Source organism: Hyperolius riggenbachi, chromosome 2 (assembly GCF_040937935.1).
Source record: "Hyperolius riggenbachi isolate aHypRig1 chromosome 2, aHypRig1.pri, whole genome shotgun sequence".
In the NCBI taxonomy this organism is placed as follows: Eukaryota; Metazoa; Chordata; class Amphibia; order Anura; family Hyperoliidae; genus Hyperolius; species Hyperolius riggenbachi.
In genome coordinates this window covers 239191642-239207476 of record NC_090647.1, presented here as the reverse complement: position 1 = coordinate 239207476, position 15835 = coordinate 239191642, and the positions used below count along the sequence as shown (strand labels likewise).

At 42.1% G+C, this 15835-nt stretch overlaps 1 protein-coding gene across 7 annotated transcripts in view; it reads right to left on the bottom strand.

Moving 5' to 3' along the window:
* Positions 1 to 2784: 2784 nt before the first annotated feature.
* Positions 2785 to 15835, bottom strand: part of FRMPD4 (FERM and PDZ domain containing 4) — a 562898-nt gene continuing 549847 nt past the window's right edge. For 6 of the 7 annotated variants that reach the window (XM_068268359.1, XM_068268361.1, XM_068268360.1 and 3 more), the window contains 4 exons: positions 13705 to 13843; positions 10855 to 11898; positions 9332 to 10579; positions 2785 to 4569 (listed from right to left, as the gene is read on the bottom strand). In XM_068268359.1, the coding sequence (XP_068124460.1) occupies positions 3215 to 4569; positions 9332 to 10579; positions 10855 to 11898; positions 13705 to 13843 (3786 nt within the window). In that variant the 3' untranslated portion in view covers positions 2785 to 3214. Of the gene's footprint in view, positions 4575 to 9331; positions 10580 to 10854; positions 11899 to 13704; positions 13844 to 15835 lie in introns of all 7 variants that reach the window. The other variant, XM_068268365.1, reaches the window with a different exon arrangement.

The following is a 15835-nucleotide window of genomic DNA, read 5'->3' as shown; positions in this document are numbered from 1 at the left end:
AACTTCAAACTCCTATTGAGACTTGTATGTGAGTGATCAATACCATCTACTCCCTATACGGTAGCCATTATTGGCTGGATCACCTGCTTCCCTGGATCTACAGACATCACCTCCCTATTTCAACATACTGGGGTCAATCCTGTTCATTGTGTCTCAGATTACGGAGTGACACCTACGCAAGGTACCTTGGTAGCCCAGATCCAGGTGAAATCCTGATATCAACTGGTCGGTAAGATAAGAACTGTTACTGTGCATGCATGCAATGCTGCCTTTTCTTGCTGCATGTGCTTCCTTTTGGCTTGGCCGCCATCACGACTATCTTGCTGTGGCTTAACATGCTGGAACCTTGTACTAATATCTTAGAACTCTTTCTATAAACCATTTGCCTAAGTGGATTGGCTGCCACACAGCCTTGTGGATTTGGGTTTACATCCTTCAATGGACAAGGAACATTTGACCCGGTCTTTAGGCAATAGACCCCATTGATATGGAGATCCTTTAGTAGCTGGTTTGGTGTGAATGTGAAGGCGCCGGTGTGATTACGGGGTGGCCACCTAGCTATATTTTAATTATAATTCTAATCTGAGTGTTGTTTGTGAGCAAGTCTTTGGATTAATAAAATATTTTTGATATTTTTGTAAACTATGCGTTGTTTGTCGGTTCCACTCCCCTCATTTTCTATATCCTACTGTTTAATTATTAATTAATTATTTAGTTCAGAGAATGATACTACCACTGGTTATTACATATACTGTGAATACACTGCCCATACACTAGTCGATTGCAGCCATCGATCGAGAAATCGATTCTTTCAAATCTATCGATCGATTTGTGACCGATTTTGATTGATTTCGATGGATTTGATCTATCTGACAGGATGGACGATCTGTTGCTGCCAGCAGATCGATGGCCCATAGAGTTGCATTGGATCTAAAGCCCCATCTACACCATGGGACATTGAAGCGATCCGGCGGCTCGATTAGCCGCTGGATCGCCTCTTCCGCGTGCCCGCCGCGTCCCCGCTCACCGCGCGTGCGCCGCATTCGATTCCCCGCTCGTCCCCGCCGGCGCCGCTTATCTCCCGCACGATTCCCTGCCATTGTCCCCTCGCGGGGATCGAGCAGGGAATCGGCGGTGCGAAGATCCGTCCTGCCAGATCTTATCAATCGAGCCGCATCAGCGGCTCGATTGATAACTAGCATCGCGGCCGCATCTACTCGTGTAGATGCGGCTTAATGGTCCAATAATGCATTTAGATAGATTTCCAATAGATTTCATTCTGAAATCTATTGGAAATCGGTTCCTAGTGTGTGGCACACATCAGATAGATTTCTGTCAGATTCGACCTGGCAGGCATCTGACAGAAATCTATCTGATGGTCGAATCTGCTGCAAATCTATAAGTGTATGGCCACCTTTAGGTCTGTGGGAAGATTACTAAATAGTGCTTATCAGTTTCTGAACTCAGCAAGTCATGTTTCCAGGATTTCATTTACCTTCCACAAATGATTTAAAGGACATCTATTGATTGAAGCATTGTTTTTTTAAATGCTGTATGTTAGGGCACAGATTACCACAAGTACTAGGAGCAGTTTCTTACGTCACACAGCTGTGCCTCGCAGCTGTTCTAAAATCATCCCCACACAGACTTATCCAGATAAGCAAATGTATCGAGTTTGCGGGGGGGGGGGGGGGGGTGCTAAAATAGTGTATGTTCCTATACCTCTCCCTCAGTGGTACTTCTCTGCCAACAGTAAGGCCTCTTTCACATGGGAGGCTGAACTGCTCTCGTCGGGAAGTTCAGTCTCCTGGCTGGCAGCCCCAAGCACCTTTTGGCTGCAATTTCATGCAGCTGAATGGCAGCATATGTAGCCCCAGGCATTTCATCAGTTCACACACAATAGTGCTGCCCAGCGCAAAAAAATGGGACATGTCATGCTTGAGCGCAGCCAGACTCAAATGTGCCTCCATAGGGGGGAAACCTTGCCATCGTCTATGCAGAGTGATAGCAACTATCTAGCTGGTGCATGTAAGCTGCTGGTGCTTGTAAGCACTGCCATCAGCCTTCCATTGAAAGGGACATTATTCTGGGTACACACGATTCAATTTCCCATCTGATTGATGGGTGATCTGACGGGAAGTTGTATCGTGTGTACATGTCCAAACTGCTCCTGATTTATAACAGGATCAGTTTTCCCATGATAACTTAGGAAAATTGATCCCATTATTGAATGGGAGCAGATTGAATATGTTGGAAATAATTGTCCGATTCCCATCAATTGGACAGGAAATTGCATGGTGTGTATTTAGCATAAGGCTTGGTTCACATTGGCAGGGATGGAAAACTGATCCATGTAAAAACTGATGCGTGGCATCAGTTTTCCATCCATGACCCTCTGCTCCATTAGCTCACGGTCAATGCGACGCATGGAAAAAAATTGCAGCAGACCAAAACTTGCGGTCTGTTTGGCGGAACATCCTGCAGATATCCGTTCAAATGGGCCAATATGAACAGATCCATTGGTTATTATTGGATCAATTTGCCTTTATTCTCATCCGTTCAACTACATCTCGGCTACCTACCGTTTTTTAGGTCAATGTGAACCAGGCCTTACTCTAACCAAATACAGTACTTTTTACCAGTTCTTATGGAAAGGCACACTTGTAACACACCTGGTATCATATCGTCCACTGAAGAACAACAAATACACAGCATGAACAAAAAAATCAATTTATTATATATATATATATATATATATATATATTTATATTTATATATTCTCTAGTAAATCATAGTACCTTTTTTGATTTGAAACATATTTAATCATTTTCAGAGCTTAAAAATTATAATTTAAAATATTAAATACTGTCTATTTACAATACTTTTCCATTTCCTATCTCTAACATGACATGAGCTGGCGGAAAAGAGGAAGATGCAGCAAGGATTACATGTTCATATAATGTGCCTGCAGATAATGCAAGATAAGCATCCATGATTCTTTGTGTTTCCGAACGCTAACCTTCTGCAAGAGGATGCACCATGTTAGCATTCTTTGCTAATTAGTCTCTCAGCTTTGTGTCTATAAGAAGAAGAATACATATTGGAGCTTAAGAGTGAGGTAATGCAATCTATATTGTTCTATACATAAGTAAAGTAAAAGTAAAAGGCTTGTGTATGGCTTTATTAAGGTAGTTTATGAAATGACTTTCTGAATTTATTTGTTCAAAAGCATTTTAAGAGAACGCGTAAGTGTGCTTACAACGGCAGCCATAGTACTAGAATGTCGAGCCATAAGTTTAACACTGGGATCATTAAACATTTTTACTGATGTTGATTCTGCAGCTTTCAGCAAACAGATGTAGTTCAATACCACCTCATCTATTTTTTCTATTATTTCTTGCTGCTGTGTCTCTGAGCTTACAGCTTTGACTAGTCTCATGCAGGCTTCTGTTAGACAACAGAGGATTTGAAAGCTTGAAGTCATGGCCGACAGCATTTCGTCTGGGCCTTTGTCTGCGGTGGCCATTTTCTTGCAGGCACTTCCAAGCTGTCTTGACTCAACAGACAGACGCTGTTTGCATTGGGACAGCTCCTGGTCATGGGTATCTAACCTTGCATCTTCCCCCTTTCCAGTGTTGTTTGATCGTATTAGGCAGAGTAACTCGTTAGCATCTTTTTGAGCAGCATGAAATCCATCTGGTATTGCATAAACTGTTTCTTTTAGTGCATTTATTCTGGCAATCTTCTCATCAAAGTCTGTGTTCTGGACATCTAATTCAGATTGCCCAGCAATCTGATCATCCTTAGTGTATTTTGCGGACATTGTTGCAGTGGCTCTGGGAGATTCTAGCTCTTTGCTGCCACTTTGGGTGGGCATATCACCTGTTTGCCCTTCCGCTGGTGATTGTGGTACATATACGCATGATAGTTCTTTGCACTCATTATTATTCCCATTATCTACTTGTTCACATTCGTCCTCTTCTTCTTCACCATTGCTTTTCCTGTTTTGGAAGCAATAACTAAAGGGCCCTCGACATCTCCAGTTGCTTGCATCTAATTTGAGCAGAGGGAGTGATCTTGATTGTTTCTGTACCTTTTGTATAGAACCAGATGTAGCAGATCGTTTACTGTCCTTGTTCTCACTGATAGAATTTACAGAACTATGGGAACAACTTTTGGATAACCTTTTCCCCATTGGGAGCTCAAACCTTTTCTCTGGTTTGGAGGACACCGCCTCTGCTGCATCCAAGCATAAGCTTACTGAAGAAATTTTCTTGATCGATGCCTCCATGCCTGAAGATCTCGAAATGACGCTGCTGCTACGTCTTAATACCTTCCTGTTATGTGGCATTTTCAGACTTCCTCCCATGGTATCATATTGATGTGGGCTGGGTTCTGCTGCACATGCCTGGTACCCTTGGTGAAAATGGAGGAGAGATTCTGGATTCCGAGTTGGCACATTTGAGTCTGAGCAAATGCTGGATGATGCAGTTGGGTCACCTTTGGGGTGTTTACTAGTAGCTGCAGGCATGCCATCTCCTCGTCTTCCTTTTGCAGGTTCTGTCAAAGCTACACTAGGGGTAGTAGAAAAGCAGAGATCTTTGTTAAGCATTTCTGAAATAAGTACGTTGAAAATATATATACGGTAACTAAAGTCAATTTTACTCAATGTGAAGACAGCTTCACCAAAATACTAATTTAGTCTAACCAAAGGGTAATTAAAAAGACTATTCAGATGATTTATATTTATGTAATTTAACTGTAATGATCAATCATAATTACGTTTCTCCAAGGTTTGTACACCATGTTTACAGTACTTCCTATTTCAAAGTAATAACCAGGATCCAGTACATTATAGATTTAATTGTAAAGTTAATCTCACCATCCTATTAGCAGCATTCAGGGCCTAAGCCCACTGCTTCGTTTATAAAAATGCATAAAACGCACACATTTTTCAAGCGTTTTTGAAATGGGTTTAATGCATTAAAACACATTAAAATGCATTTGGAAAACGCATAAGTTTTCATGCGTTTTTATAAACGCAGCAGTGAGCTCAGGCCACATTCACATAATTGACGCAGACTGACTGTGCAAGCAGGATGCAACGTGCCCAATCGAACACCATCTGCCCTTCTGTGCGCTGGGCTACTGATTCCACTCACTACAGTGAATGGATCAGTGCCTCGATTAGGCAAAAAATGCATGCAGTAGTGCGATACCACATCGCATTGCTGCACAGCGTGCATGATCTGAACGGCAGAAGTGCAATCTATGCACTTCTGCCGTTCTTGCATGTCGCACAACATACGCGTTGCTGAAATGCGCATAACAGCACGTATGATGTGAATGAATCCTCGAGGACAAATCCATGCACAGGAATTACTCCTTGACGTGGAAGTACACTTTCTGCCACAAAATTATGCCACTTATCCCTAATGGAAAGGTATGAAGGAGATTTCAGGTCTAACATCAGCGTGATCACAGGTGTGCCAGTGTGAAGCTGCTTCTTGTTCAAATACTTGGAGAAAAAAAGTATATTGTATGTATAATTAATATCAAAATACGTTACTGAAGATCAGAAAAGGAAGAACATTAGTCCAGTGTGGTCTAGACTGCATTTAAAGTTCATGTGAGACATCCATGATTGGGTTGTTTCCCATTACAGAAGGGACAAGTCAGTGGTGGCCACTGGCCAGGTAGGTCCGGCTGTCATCTGCATATACAGTATCTATCTGAAGTGAGTACAACTTTCACAATTTTGTAAATATTTTAATATATCTTTTCATGGGGCAACACTGAACATATGACACATAAACTGTAAAGTAGTCAGTGTACAGCTTATAACAGTGTATATTTACTGTTGCATCAAAATAACCCAGTGTACAGCCATCAATGTTTAAAACACTGGAAACAAAAGTGAGTACTCCCCTAAATGAAAAATGTCAAAATTGTGCCCAAAGTGACAATATTTTGTGTGCCAAATATTTTTGAGCACAGCCTTAACCCTCATGGGTATGAAGTTCACCAGAGCTCCACATATTGCCAATGGATTCCTCTTCCACTCCTCTATGACAACATTATAAAGCTGGTGGATGTTAAAGACCTTGTGCTCCTCCACCTTCCATTTAAGTATGCCCACAGATGCTCAATAGGGTTTAGGTCTGGAGACATGCATCCAGCACCTTTACCCTCAGTTTCTTTAGCAAGGCAGTGGTCATCTCTAAAGGTGTGGTTGTGGCCATTATCATGCTCTGCTTCAGTTTGTCATGGTACATGTTCACCATCTGAATCCAACTAAGTTTATCTTATCTTATCTCGTCAGACCACAGGAGATGGTTTCAGTAATTCATGTCTTCAGCCCATATGGGCATATTAACCATGAGACAGATCTCTCTCTGATTGAATCTGGTGAGAGAGGGATCTGTTGTCTGATCATACACCGCAGACCAATTTCCGATAGATTTCAGCAAACCGGCCCCCCAAGTATAAAAGTGTCCCCATGGTTCCCTGCTCCATAAAGTGTCCCCCTGGTTCCCTGCTCCATAAAAACTCACCTCTCCACCAAGGTGATTCCTGACCTCCTCCGACATCACCGCCATGTTCGCCGTCACTCGGAGCACCTGTACCATGTTGAACCAGGCGTGTGTTATGACGTCACATGCTCCTGGTGCCACACAATGGAGGCACTTGCTGTGATGGAAGACATGGTGGCAATGATGGAGGAGACCAGGAATCATGCTGGCATAGAGGTGAGACTTTCAAACACTGTACCTGGGCACGGGGGCAACTTTACACTTGTGAGACAGCAGCGTCGGATACGTCAGTTGTCATGATATTGAACACCCTATCGAACAATTGCGACCAATATTTTCCAGCATGTCCAATCGATCCTTTCAACTGATTTCAGCCCAAAATAGATCGAAACATTGATCGGGCTGACATGTTTCGGCGCTGACAGAAATGTGACATTCTTCACTTAGGGGTATACACACTTTTGTTGCCAGAGGTTTAGAGATTAATGGCTGTGTGTTGAGTTATTTTGACGGGGCAGCAAATTCACACTGTTATACAAGCTGTACACTGACTACTTTACATTGTAATAAAGTGTCATATCTTCAGTGTTGTCCTATGAAAACAGAGCGGTGTGCTCCCTTTTTTTGCACCCTAGCATTTATGTCAGAAAATGCACCTCTTCTCCATTAAATTGTTGTAGCTACAAATGGTATTGTCATGTTTATTTATTTTGTTGGCACTGGAAAAACACAAAAAAAGCAGAAAAAATGTGAGAGATTCCACACATAACATCAAAAATGGCCTAGACAAACTTAAAGGGAACCTAAACCCTAGAAAAAAATGAGTTTCACTTACCTGGGGCTTTTACCCACCCCCTGCAGCTGTCCTGTGCCCTCAACATCACTCCTGAATCCTCTGGTCCCCTGCCAGCAGCTAGTTTCGTTTTTTCCAACTCAGAGTCGGCTGGCCGCCACGCGTATCATGACATGGCATTACCACGGTAACAGGACGCTATAGCGGGTGTCAACACATATCTTTGTACACATTGGCACCCGCTATAGTGTCCTGTTACCGGGGTAACGAGTGTAATGATACGTGTGGAGGCCCGCTGACTCCGAGTTGGCAAAAACGAAACTAGCTGCTAGGGTTTAGGTTCCCTTTAATGGCTCTTCTCTGCACTTTTTCCACTTCCAGAATATCCTTCTTCTAAATAGGTGCCCAAAACTAAACTGATGTTTTACTAATGTTTTGTATAAGGACAACATTCTATCCCTGTCCCTTTTATCCATGTCTCTCTTTGTAAAAGTAAGTATCTTGCTAGCTTGCTAGATGTAGAAGCTGCAGATTGGCATTTATTGCTACTATTGAATCTATAATCTACTAGCAGGGCATCTAGATCTACGTGGCTTCTTCAGATCAAGTAAGGTGAGGTTATATCTACAGCATTCTTGTTTATAGATAGGAGGTTTTCTTCACTTTAACAAATGGAAGGTGGAGGATTTGTTCATCTCGTGTGAACCATCTGTCCAAAACATGCACATTGAGGCCGGTTTTATACATGAGGAGAGCTTTGAGGTGTGATGCTCCACACCCTCGCATTGCACTGCAACTGGCGATTCATATGACCCTGCTGGCCGCAGAGTGCTCCCAACAGGGTTATATGCATAGCGCCACCCCCTGCATGCACTCCACACTCCCCACACCTCTGCAGAGAGACACTTAGTTAATGAGGGGCATGGATGATCTTCCAAGGAAAAGCTGAATTAAATATTTAAAGGTGGTGCTTTTCAACGCTGCTAGATTTGGGCGCAGCCCGCGCCTTCATAGACTATAATAGGAATCACTCCTATTGCAGCGCTCAGTGAGTAACGTCGGTGCCGTCAGAAGACGGAGCCGAGGTTGCTTAAAAAAACAATAATTCGGCCTCTAGCAATCGCTGGAAGCCAAATTATTTTATTCCCCCACAATCCATGGCGGCCTGGAGGGGGAGTAGTAATTAAAACGGCCCGGACTTGTGCAGAAGCACGATCAGCCATATACCGGCACCGATTTGAAATGTACTCCTCCCAGGGGAGATCTGCAGCAGTTGGCATGTTAAGGTAAGCAGGCAAAGGTTAATATTCAGCAAATTTGATCATTTGGATTGAATCAGACAATCGACTGGCCCAACCACATGAAGTCTATAAACCTGAAATTTTATTTTTGACCGCTTAATTGCTTTGTACCAAAATCTGATCAAGTTTAAGTGGGGTGAGGTGGGATATTAGTCACTAATATTTGGACGATTTACATCTGCTTTTTGAATCTGCTGTTATCCACTTATGTATTACGAGCTTTACTGTGAGTAAATCAGAATTAGTTTTTGTGGACACAATGGAACTTTAAAAAGGGATTCAAGGTTTTTCTAGGAGAATAACATATCAAGAACTACCTATATTTACATGCATTAAAAGTAGAAAGTTGATCCAGAAATTGCATTTATTTGTTTGTTTTGTTTTGGGATTTATGATGATAAAAGATTGTGTTTTTTCCTGGTTGAACATTGTGGACAAATACCTTTTTTTCAACCAAGCTACTGGTAAGTAAGTTTTAATTCCAAAAACAGTGGACCCTAAAATGTGGTAGGGACATTAGACTATAAACATTACATTTACATTTTGTACATTTAGTACATTTGTATTGTTCAAGAGAACATGTTCGAGTAATTTGCTGTAATAAAAATATTAGCAAAATAAACAGCAAAAACACAATTGTTTAAAGTTCCAGTTTGAACTCACTGGAAACACCCTACCAATGTATAAATCAGTTATTGATGTACCTGTGGTTTCTTTAATTTTAGAAATCCGATGACATCCATCTCTTAAGGTTCCAAACAGTGGATCTGCATTCGCTGATGTATGTGCAGGGACATTGACCCTGAGAGATGCAGTGTCACCTTGTTGATGCAGTTCTGGATATGATGTCCCATGATTTGGAACAATACATTGTCTCTCATCAGGGCTTACATAATTTCCACTCTTCAGTGATCCATCAGACAAAATATGTTTTGCATCTGATGTGCACATTGGGGACTCCACTGGGGTTGCACATGAGCTGCTACCTGTGCTACAGCCCGCATCCACTGATGAACACTGAGAACTCTGCAGAGAAAATTGTCCTTCACTCTGAAATGATGACATATTCTTAGAGACATGATACTCACAAATCCGACTTATGCTCTGATCTGCGTCTGCCAGCTTAGAAATATGTTCTACAGAGGTGTCATCAGTCTCCGAATCACCAAGTTCTTTGGAAGAAGAAATGAAATTTGCATTGGAAATAAATAAATCATCTTGTTCAGAAGGAGGCGTTTCAGTACCCATGTTGTCCTTGCATTCATTTTCATTTTTTGCTACACCTGTAAGCCTCGGTAGTGTCTTAGCATACATTGTGCCGGCGGCTAACTTTTCACCTGCTCCCTTATCAGTGGTGTTGTACCATCGTTGATTGTCCTTACGAAAAGCAGTTCTTTCTAAACTAAAATTACTGAGATGCTGACAGTCTTTTGATGGAAGAGTTTCAAATTTTTTCAGTTCACCATCATTTTCTATTCGCTTACCCACTTGCTTTTTGACAGCAACATTGACATCAAAATGCGTTTTTATTTCTGTGTCTGGTTTGTTTTTCCTTTTGCAGGCATATACCAATGACCCCATCTGCATCTTATTAAAGTAGTCAGTGACAGATTTTGTCTCCATGGTCTCTGGTTCCATTTCAATGTTATCTGAATGAAGCATTTGCTTTGAAGGCACAGCTTTTGACTGCAGTTCCACAGCTTGCCGATTCATTAAGGAAGATGAAGATTTAAGAGACATACTTCCAGTGTGGATCTTGGCTGTAGAAAAATCAGTCTGTTCTGCTAACATAGAATGGTATCCGTCGCCAGTCGACAAAATTACACGAGCTGAACTGTCCATTTGTTTCTGAGCAGAAGCCAGTTCTGAACTCTCTGTCATTTCGGAGGAGTTTGTTTCATTACCAGAATCAGATGATGATTCAGGACTATACGCTCTTAATATGGTTACACCTGTGTTCCACAAAAGAAAAGACAGTGTTAATAGACACTTTACTAACACAGTAATATTTTTGTCATACAGTTGTTACACCATTAGCATACCTTCTAAGAATCATGTATGTTGCAAATTTAAAATATAAAATCAACTGAAAGTCCAATGGATAAGACAGGGAATAGACTGGGAGTTGGTAATACAAAATGCAAAAAAATAAATTAAAAAATGGCTTAAGGGGATGAAATGATGGGTGATGTATACTAATGAATGAACGTCACAATGGTGAAAGAACCTGAGGTGTCATCTGCTTGGCTTTCCTCTGATACAGTCAAATCTTGCATCGCTTGTAGATTTGAAATGACTACGATTTCCTCTAAGGTTGTCTCACATTTTTCATCTGCATTTGTTGGGACTGCATCAATTAGTGAGACAGGAATGTCATCATTAGATATGCAGGTAGCTTGGGCAGATTGATTCTGACTATCTTCTTCGTCAGAGCTGTCTCTGAAACCAGGAGGTGGGGCAGCAATAGCCAGGTTTAGAGAATGCAACAGGAAGTCATCTTCATTGTCATCCCCTTCAGGTGGCGGAAGTGAGGTCAGATCAATGATGTCATCACTGGAACCTGACATGCTAAGAATATCGGTTCTAGTTTCCTCCGACACTATGATGTCTTCCTCACAACTGGCTTCATCTTCATCCTCAACATCATCTGTGGTCTCAGAATAACATATGTCATGCAGTAAGGGCTCTTCAATCCCATCTGCAGCTCCAAATATTTTACTCTCAGCTATATTTGCATAAACAGCATTAGCAGCAAAATTAATACTTTCAGCATCTGATGCCAAATCTAGGTCTTTGATGTCATTGGCATTATTTAAGTAAATTACACTTTGTTTATCTAACATTTCGGGGCTTTCATCCATCAATCTTTCATATCCAAGTGTCTGAGGATTTATGGTGTCTAGGTTGTGTTCGCCAAATATAAAAGACACTTTCGCACTCCTGGGAGAGTCTTGTGCTGTGTTAGAGTGTTCCAGCCCTGAGAGAGACAGTAATGATGACTGACTGACACCAAGGCTGTTCTCTAAATCTATATGGTCACACTGTTTGGTTAGCTGCTGGTCAAGTTCTCCTGAATTAAATGTAGTCTCTATGTACAAGCTCCTGTGGTCATTGTGATGTAAAGGACTCTCTGAAACATCAATATTTCTTTGTTTTAAGTCTACAAATATTTGTTGCGCTTCCTGATTTTCTTCATAAGCAAATATTGCTGATTTTGGTAAATAACTCCAGTCGCAATCATGATAGTTAAGTTTAGCTCGGATTTCGTTTCCTAGGGGAAAAAACCCAAAAAGGAATTTTAAGAAAGCCAAAAAATTGTACATTTTTTTTTTCATGCTACCAGCTATGCATGCTAATCAGAAGTCATATTTTAGGCCTACATTACAGGACTAATCAGAGGGACTACCTTCAAGGGATCTGGAAAGTGTAACGTCTGGCTTTGTGCTTTATCTCAGAAATAGAAGCACGTTTTTATGTCTAGTATCTACCACACATATTTACTTTTTAAGGTTAAAGAACCTATTAAATAGCAATCTGCAACTCGTACCTTGGTTACATAATTACATAGTTAGCTAGGTTGAAAAAAGACATATGTCCACTGAGTTCAACCAGAAAATATGATATAACACTAGCTTGCACCCTCACATACAGTATCTCAGTTGATCCAAAGAAAGGCAAAGAACCCTACAAGGCTTGGCAACCAATTATCCTTAAAAGGGGAAAATAATCCTTTCCGACTCCAGATGACAATCCGATAACATGGATCAACCCTGCCGGAAATTACCTAGCAATTATAGCCATGGAGGTCCTTCAATGCTAGGAAAGCATCCAAGCACCCTTTAAATGCAAATGCAGAATTTGCTATAACTACCTCCTAGGGTAATACAGTCCACATTTTAATCACTCTTACTCTAAAGAACTATTTTCTAAATAGGTGGCAAAACCTTTTTTTATCCATGTGCAGATTATGTTCTCCAGTCCTTTGCACAAGCCTAGAGAAAAAAAAGCGAATTTGAAAACAAAATAAATATGGCAGCCTCCACATCTGTCCACATCTCTCACCTCAGGTTTACTTTAAAGATATTCAAGTCTATGGGGCCCACAATGAACACAAGCCTCTCTCACTAACATCTGCTGCCCTTCTGTTAAGCCTGTTTCAGAGAGGGATAGGCTAGTCTTCACTCCTATCACTGGATGTCACATGATGGTTGAAAGATCATGTCATCTAAATCCAGTCTATTAGGATATAGCCAGAATAACACCACTGCTCATCACAGACGTGTTTTCAAAAAACAGATTTGTATTTAATTTTTAAAAATGCAGTACAATAACAATAATTTTGAGAATGGGGCCTTAATTATATTAAATATATATTTATTGGCGAACTGCTTTGAAGAAGAAACAATTCATGACAAGGAATCACCCATGATCAGGAATGAAAATATATATGAATATTGACGGTAAGTAAAAGCTTTAAATTGCTGTCATCTGTGCAAATGATGGTCCAACAACCATCATGCTAGACTACAGGTGTTGATCTAAAGTCCTCAAGGGCCCTATTCATACCAGTGTTTAGGACCTGCTGGGAAGTAAAGAAATGTATTCTGCTTTATGGACCAAAACTTTCCTGATTCAGTCCTATCAATTAATTTGAGCTGTGCTAAAAGTGTGTGAGGACCTCGGCCCTCAACGACTGGAGTTTGACATCCTTGTGCTAGACTAACAGACATATCTGCTTGGTTCGAATTTGGCATATCGAATTCAGAACAAATGGATAGTACTGCTGCACACCACACTTCAGCACCATTTCAGTACCAATGAAGTAGACAGGGTCAGGCAAAGTTCACTTACTTGCACCTCACAGTGCATTTCACATGACTCTGATGCTTCCTCCTTCCAAAGCCAGAAGGAGGAATGTGAAACGTGCTGTGAAGTTCAAGCAAGTAAACTACCCCTGATGTCTGCTTGTTCGGTGCTGAAATGGTGTTCAGGAGTGTTCAGGTGTTCCGAACTCGAACACCAACACCACCCATAAGGTTATTTTAAACTGTGGCTAAAGATTTAAAATAACATTTACCTGCTTCACGATTGCCGGTATTTTTGTTGTTTGCCACATTAAATATAGAACGTCTAGAATCAACTAAAAGTCGGTAATATCCTGCTGTTAAACAGGCTAGGTTCATGGCATCAGATGACTCCATAAGCAATGTGATAGGCTGTAAGAGAAAATGCCGTACATCACAAATAAAGAAATCATTCTAGTTAATGAAGGTCTTGCAGTGCATGTTTCAAAAGTAAAGTTATAAAATTCCCAGGTATAATTGTTATTATTAACGTTTAGTTATAAAGTGCAAGCACCTAAAGTTGCACTATAGAATCAATATGAATATGCATAGATAACAAGTACAAACAATGACACCAGAGGAGGAGTTGGACCTTGTTCAATCAAGCTTTCAATCCAGATATGTGTTAGTTGACAGAGATATTTCACAGCTATTTGGTGTTAGGTTGTGGTGGGTAGTTTACAAAGGGTAGTTTACAAAGGTCACAACTAAGGTGGTTTGCTGTCTGCAAGACAAAGGAATTCTCATCTAAGACAGTGGTTCTCAACCTGGGGTCCACTGACCCCTGGGGGTACATCAGTACCTATCAGGGGGTTCCCCAGGAGCTGCGGACAAAATGGCGGAGAACCACTGCACAATTTAGAATTGATTATCAGCTATTAAATCTCCCCGTAGTGCCACTATGCTCCATTCACAGGCGCTCATGGGGAGATGTGTAGTAGCCTAGCTAGCTCTCTGATTGGCCCAAATGCTGCCTGTCACAGCAGCGCGTGCTCCCGCCCGCACCACCATCGCGGCCAATCAGCGCTGCTGCTGTGACAGGCAGCATTTGGGCCAATCAGAGAGCTAGCTAGGCTACTACACATCTCCCCATGAGCGCCTGTGTATGGAGCATAGCGGCGCTATGGGGAGATTAACAGCTGATAATCAATTCTAAACTGTGCTGCAGACACTGTATATATGTATTGTATTATATACACATATACAATTCATGAAAAATATAGTTTTTCGGGGTGGGGGTGGGGCGGGGATGGTTGAGCAGAGGAGCAGGCCACGGGAAGGGGAGGGGAAGTCAAAGGAGGTGGCAGAGGCTCTTCCATCCAGCGCCATTTGTAGACTGTTGCTGCATGTGGCTGGACGTGTGAGAGGGAGCTCTTACTGTATCACTGTTAAAAATACTGATCCCAAAAGCTTTTATAAAGCTATTATTAGGAGAAGGAGCGGTGTTAGTAGTGAAGTGGATAGGTAGGCTGGTGGTGGAAAAAACTGTTCTTTTTTTTCCAATCTTTTTCCTTGCTGATGCCCATAGATTTTCATTGTGTGTGCTGTTATACTGCGTGACTAGTGCAAGGCAATCATACTGTCACTCCTGCCCAGCGACAAATATGTGCAAATGTGGGTTTGCAAAATACTGTGACACAAAAGTTAAAAAGAGGAACAGACTTGATGCCTCTGCAGATACACGTTGTCAGCTGTCACCTCTGATACCAGATTTTACCAAAATTGCTACAAATATGCAACAGCAGATTTCGCATTAACTTTCTTTTTAAAAATTAACCACATAAGGACTGGGCTTGTTTTCCTTGATCTGTGCTGCGTGGGCTCTCCAGCCCCCAGCACAAATCGTGTTGCAGCCGGGGCGACCAGATTTTCCCCCTTTTGGATGTCCTGCTGGGGGGGTCTGATCGCCACCTGCTATCTGCGTGTAGCAGGGGGGGGGCTCCTCAAAGCCCCCCTCCGCAGCGATATTTGTCCTCCCTCTCTTTCCCTCCCTCCCCTCCTTCCCATGGGCGGCACAGGACGGCGATCCGTCCTGCACCGCCTCTGATAGGCTTCAGCCTATGAGATGCCGGCGATCCCCGGCCAATCAGAGGCCGGGGAACGCCGATCTCCTTTACGGAGCTGCTGCGCAGCAGCGCTTTGCGACGTAAACACCGGGGATTTCTTCCCCGCGTGTTTACATTTAGCCTGCGAGCCGCGATCGGAGGCTCACAGGCTGTTCACAGAGACACCCTCCGTGAACTGACATGGAGCAGCCATTTCCATGTAAAACCACTTACCACCTGCCGCCGCCTATCCCATTTGTTAACCAGGGACTACCTGTATTTCTCTAGTATTTGGCTCCACCCACATCATGTCAAGGCC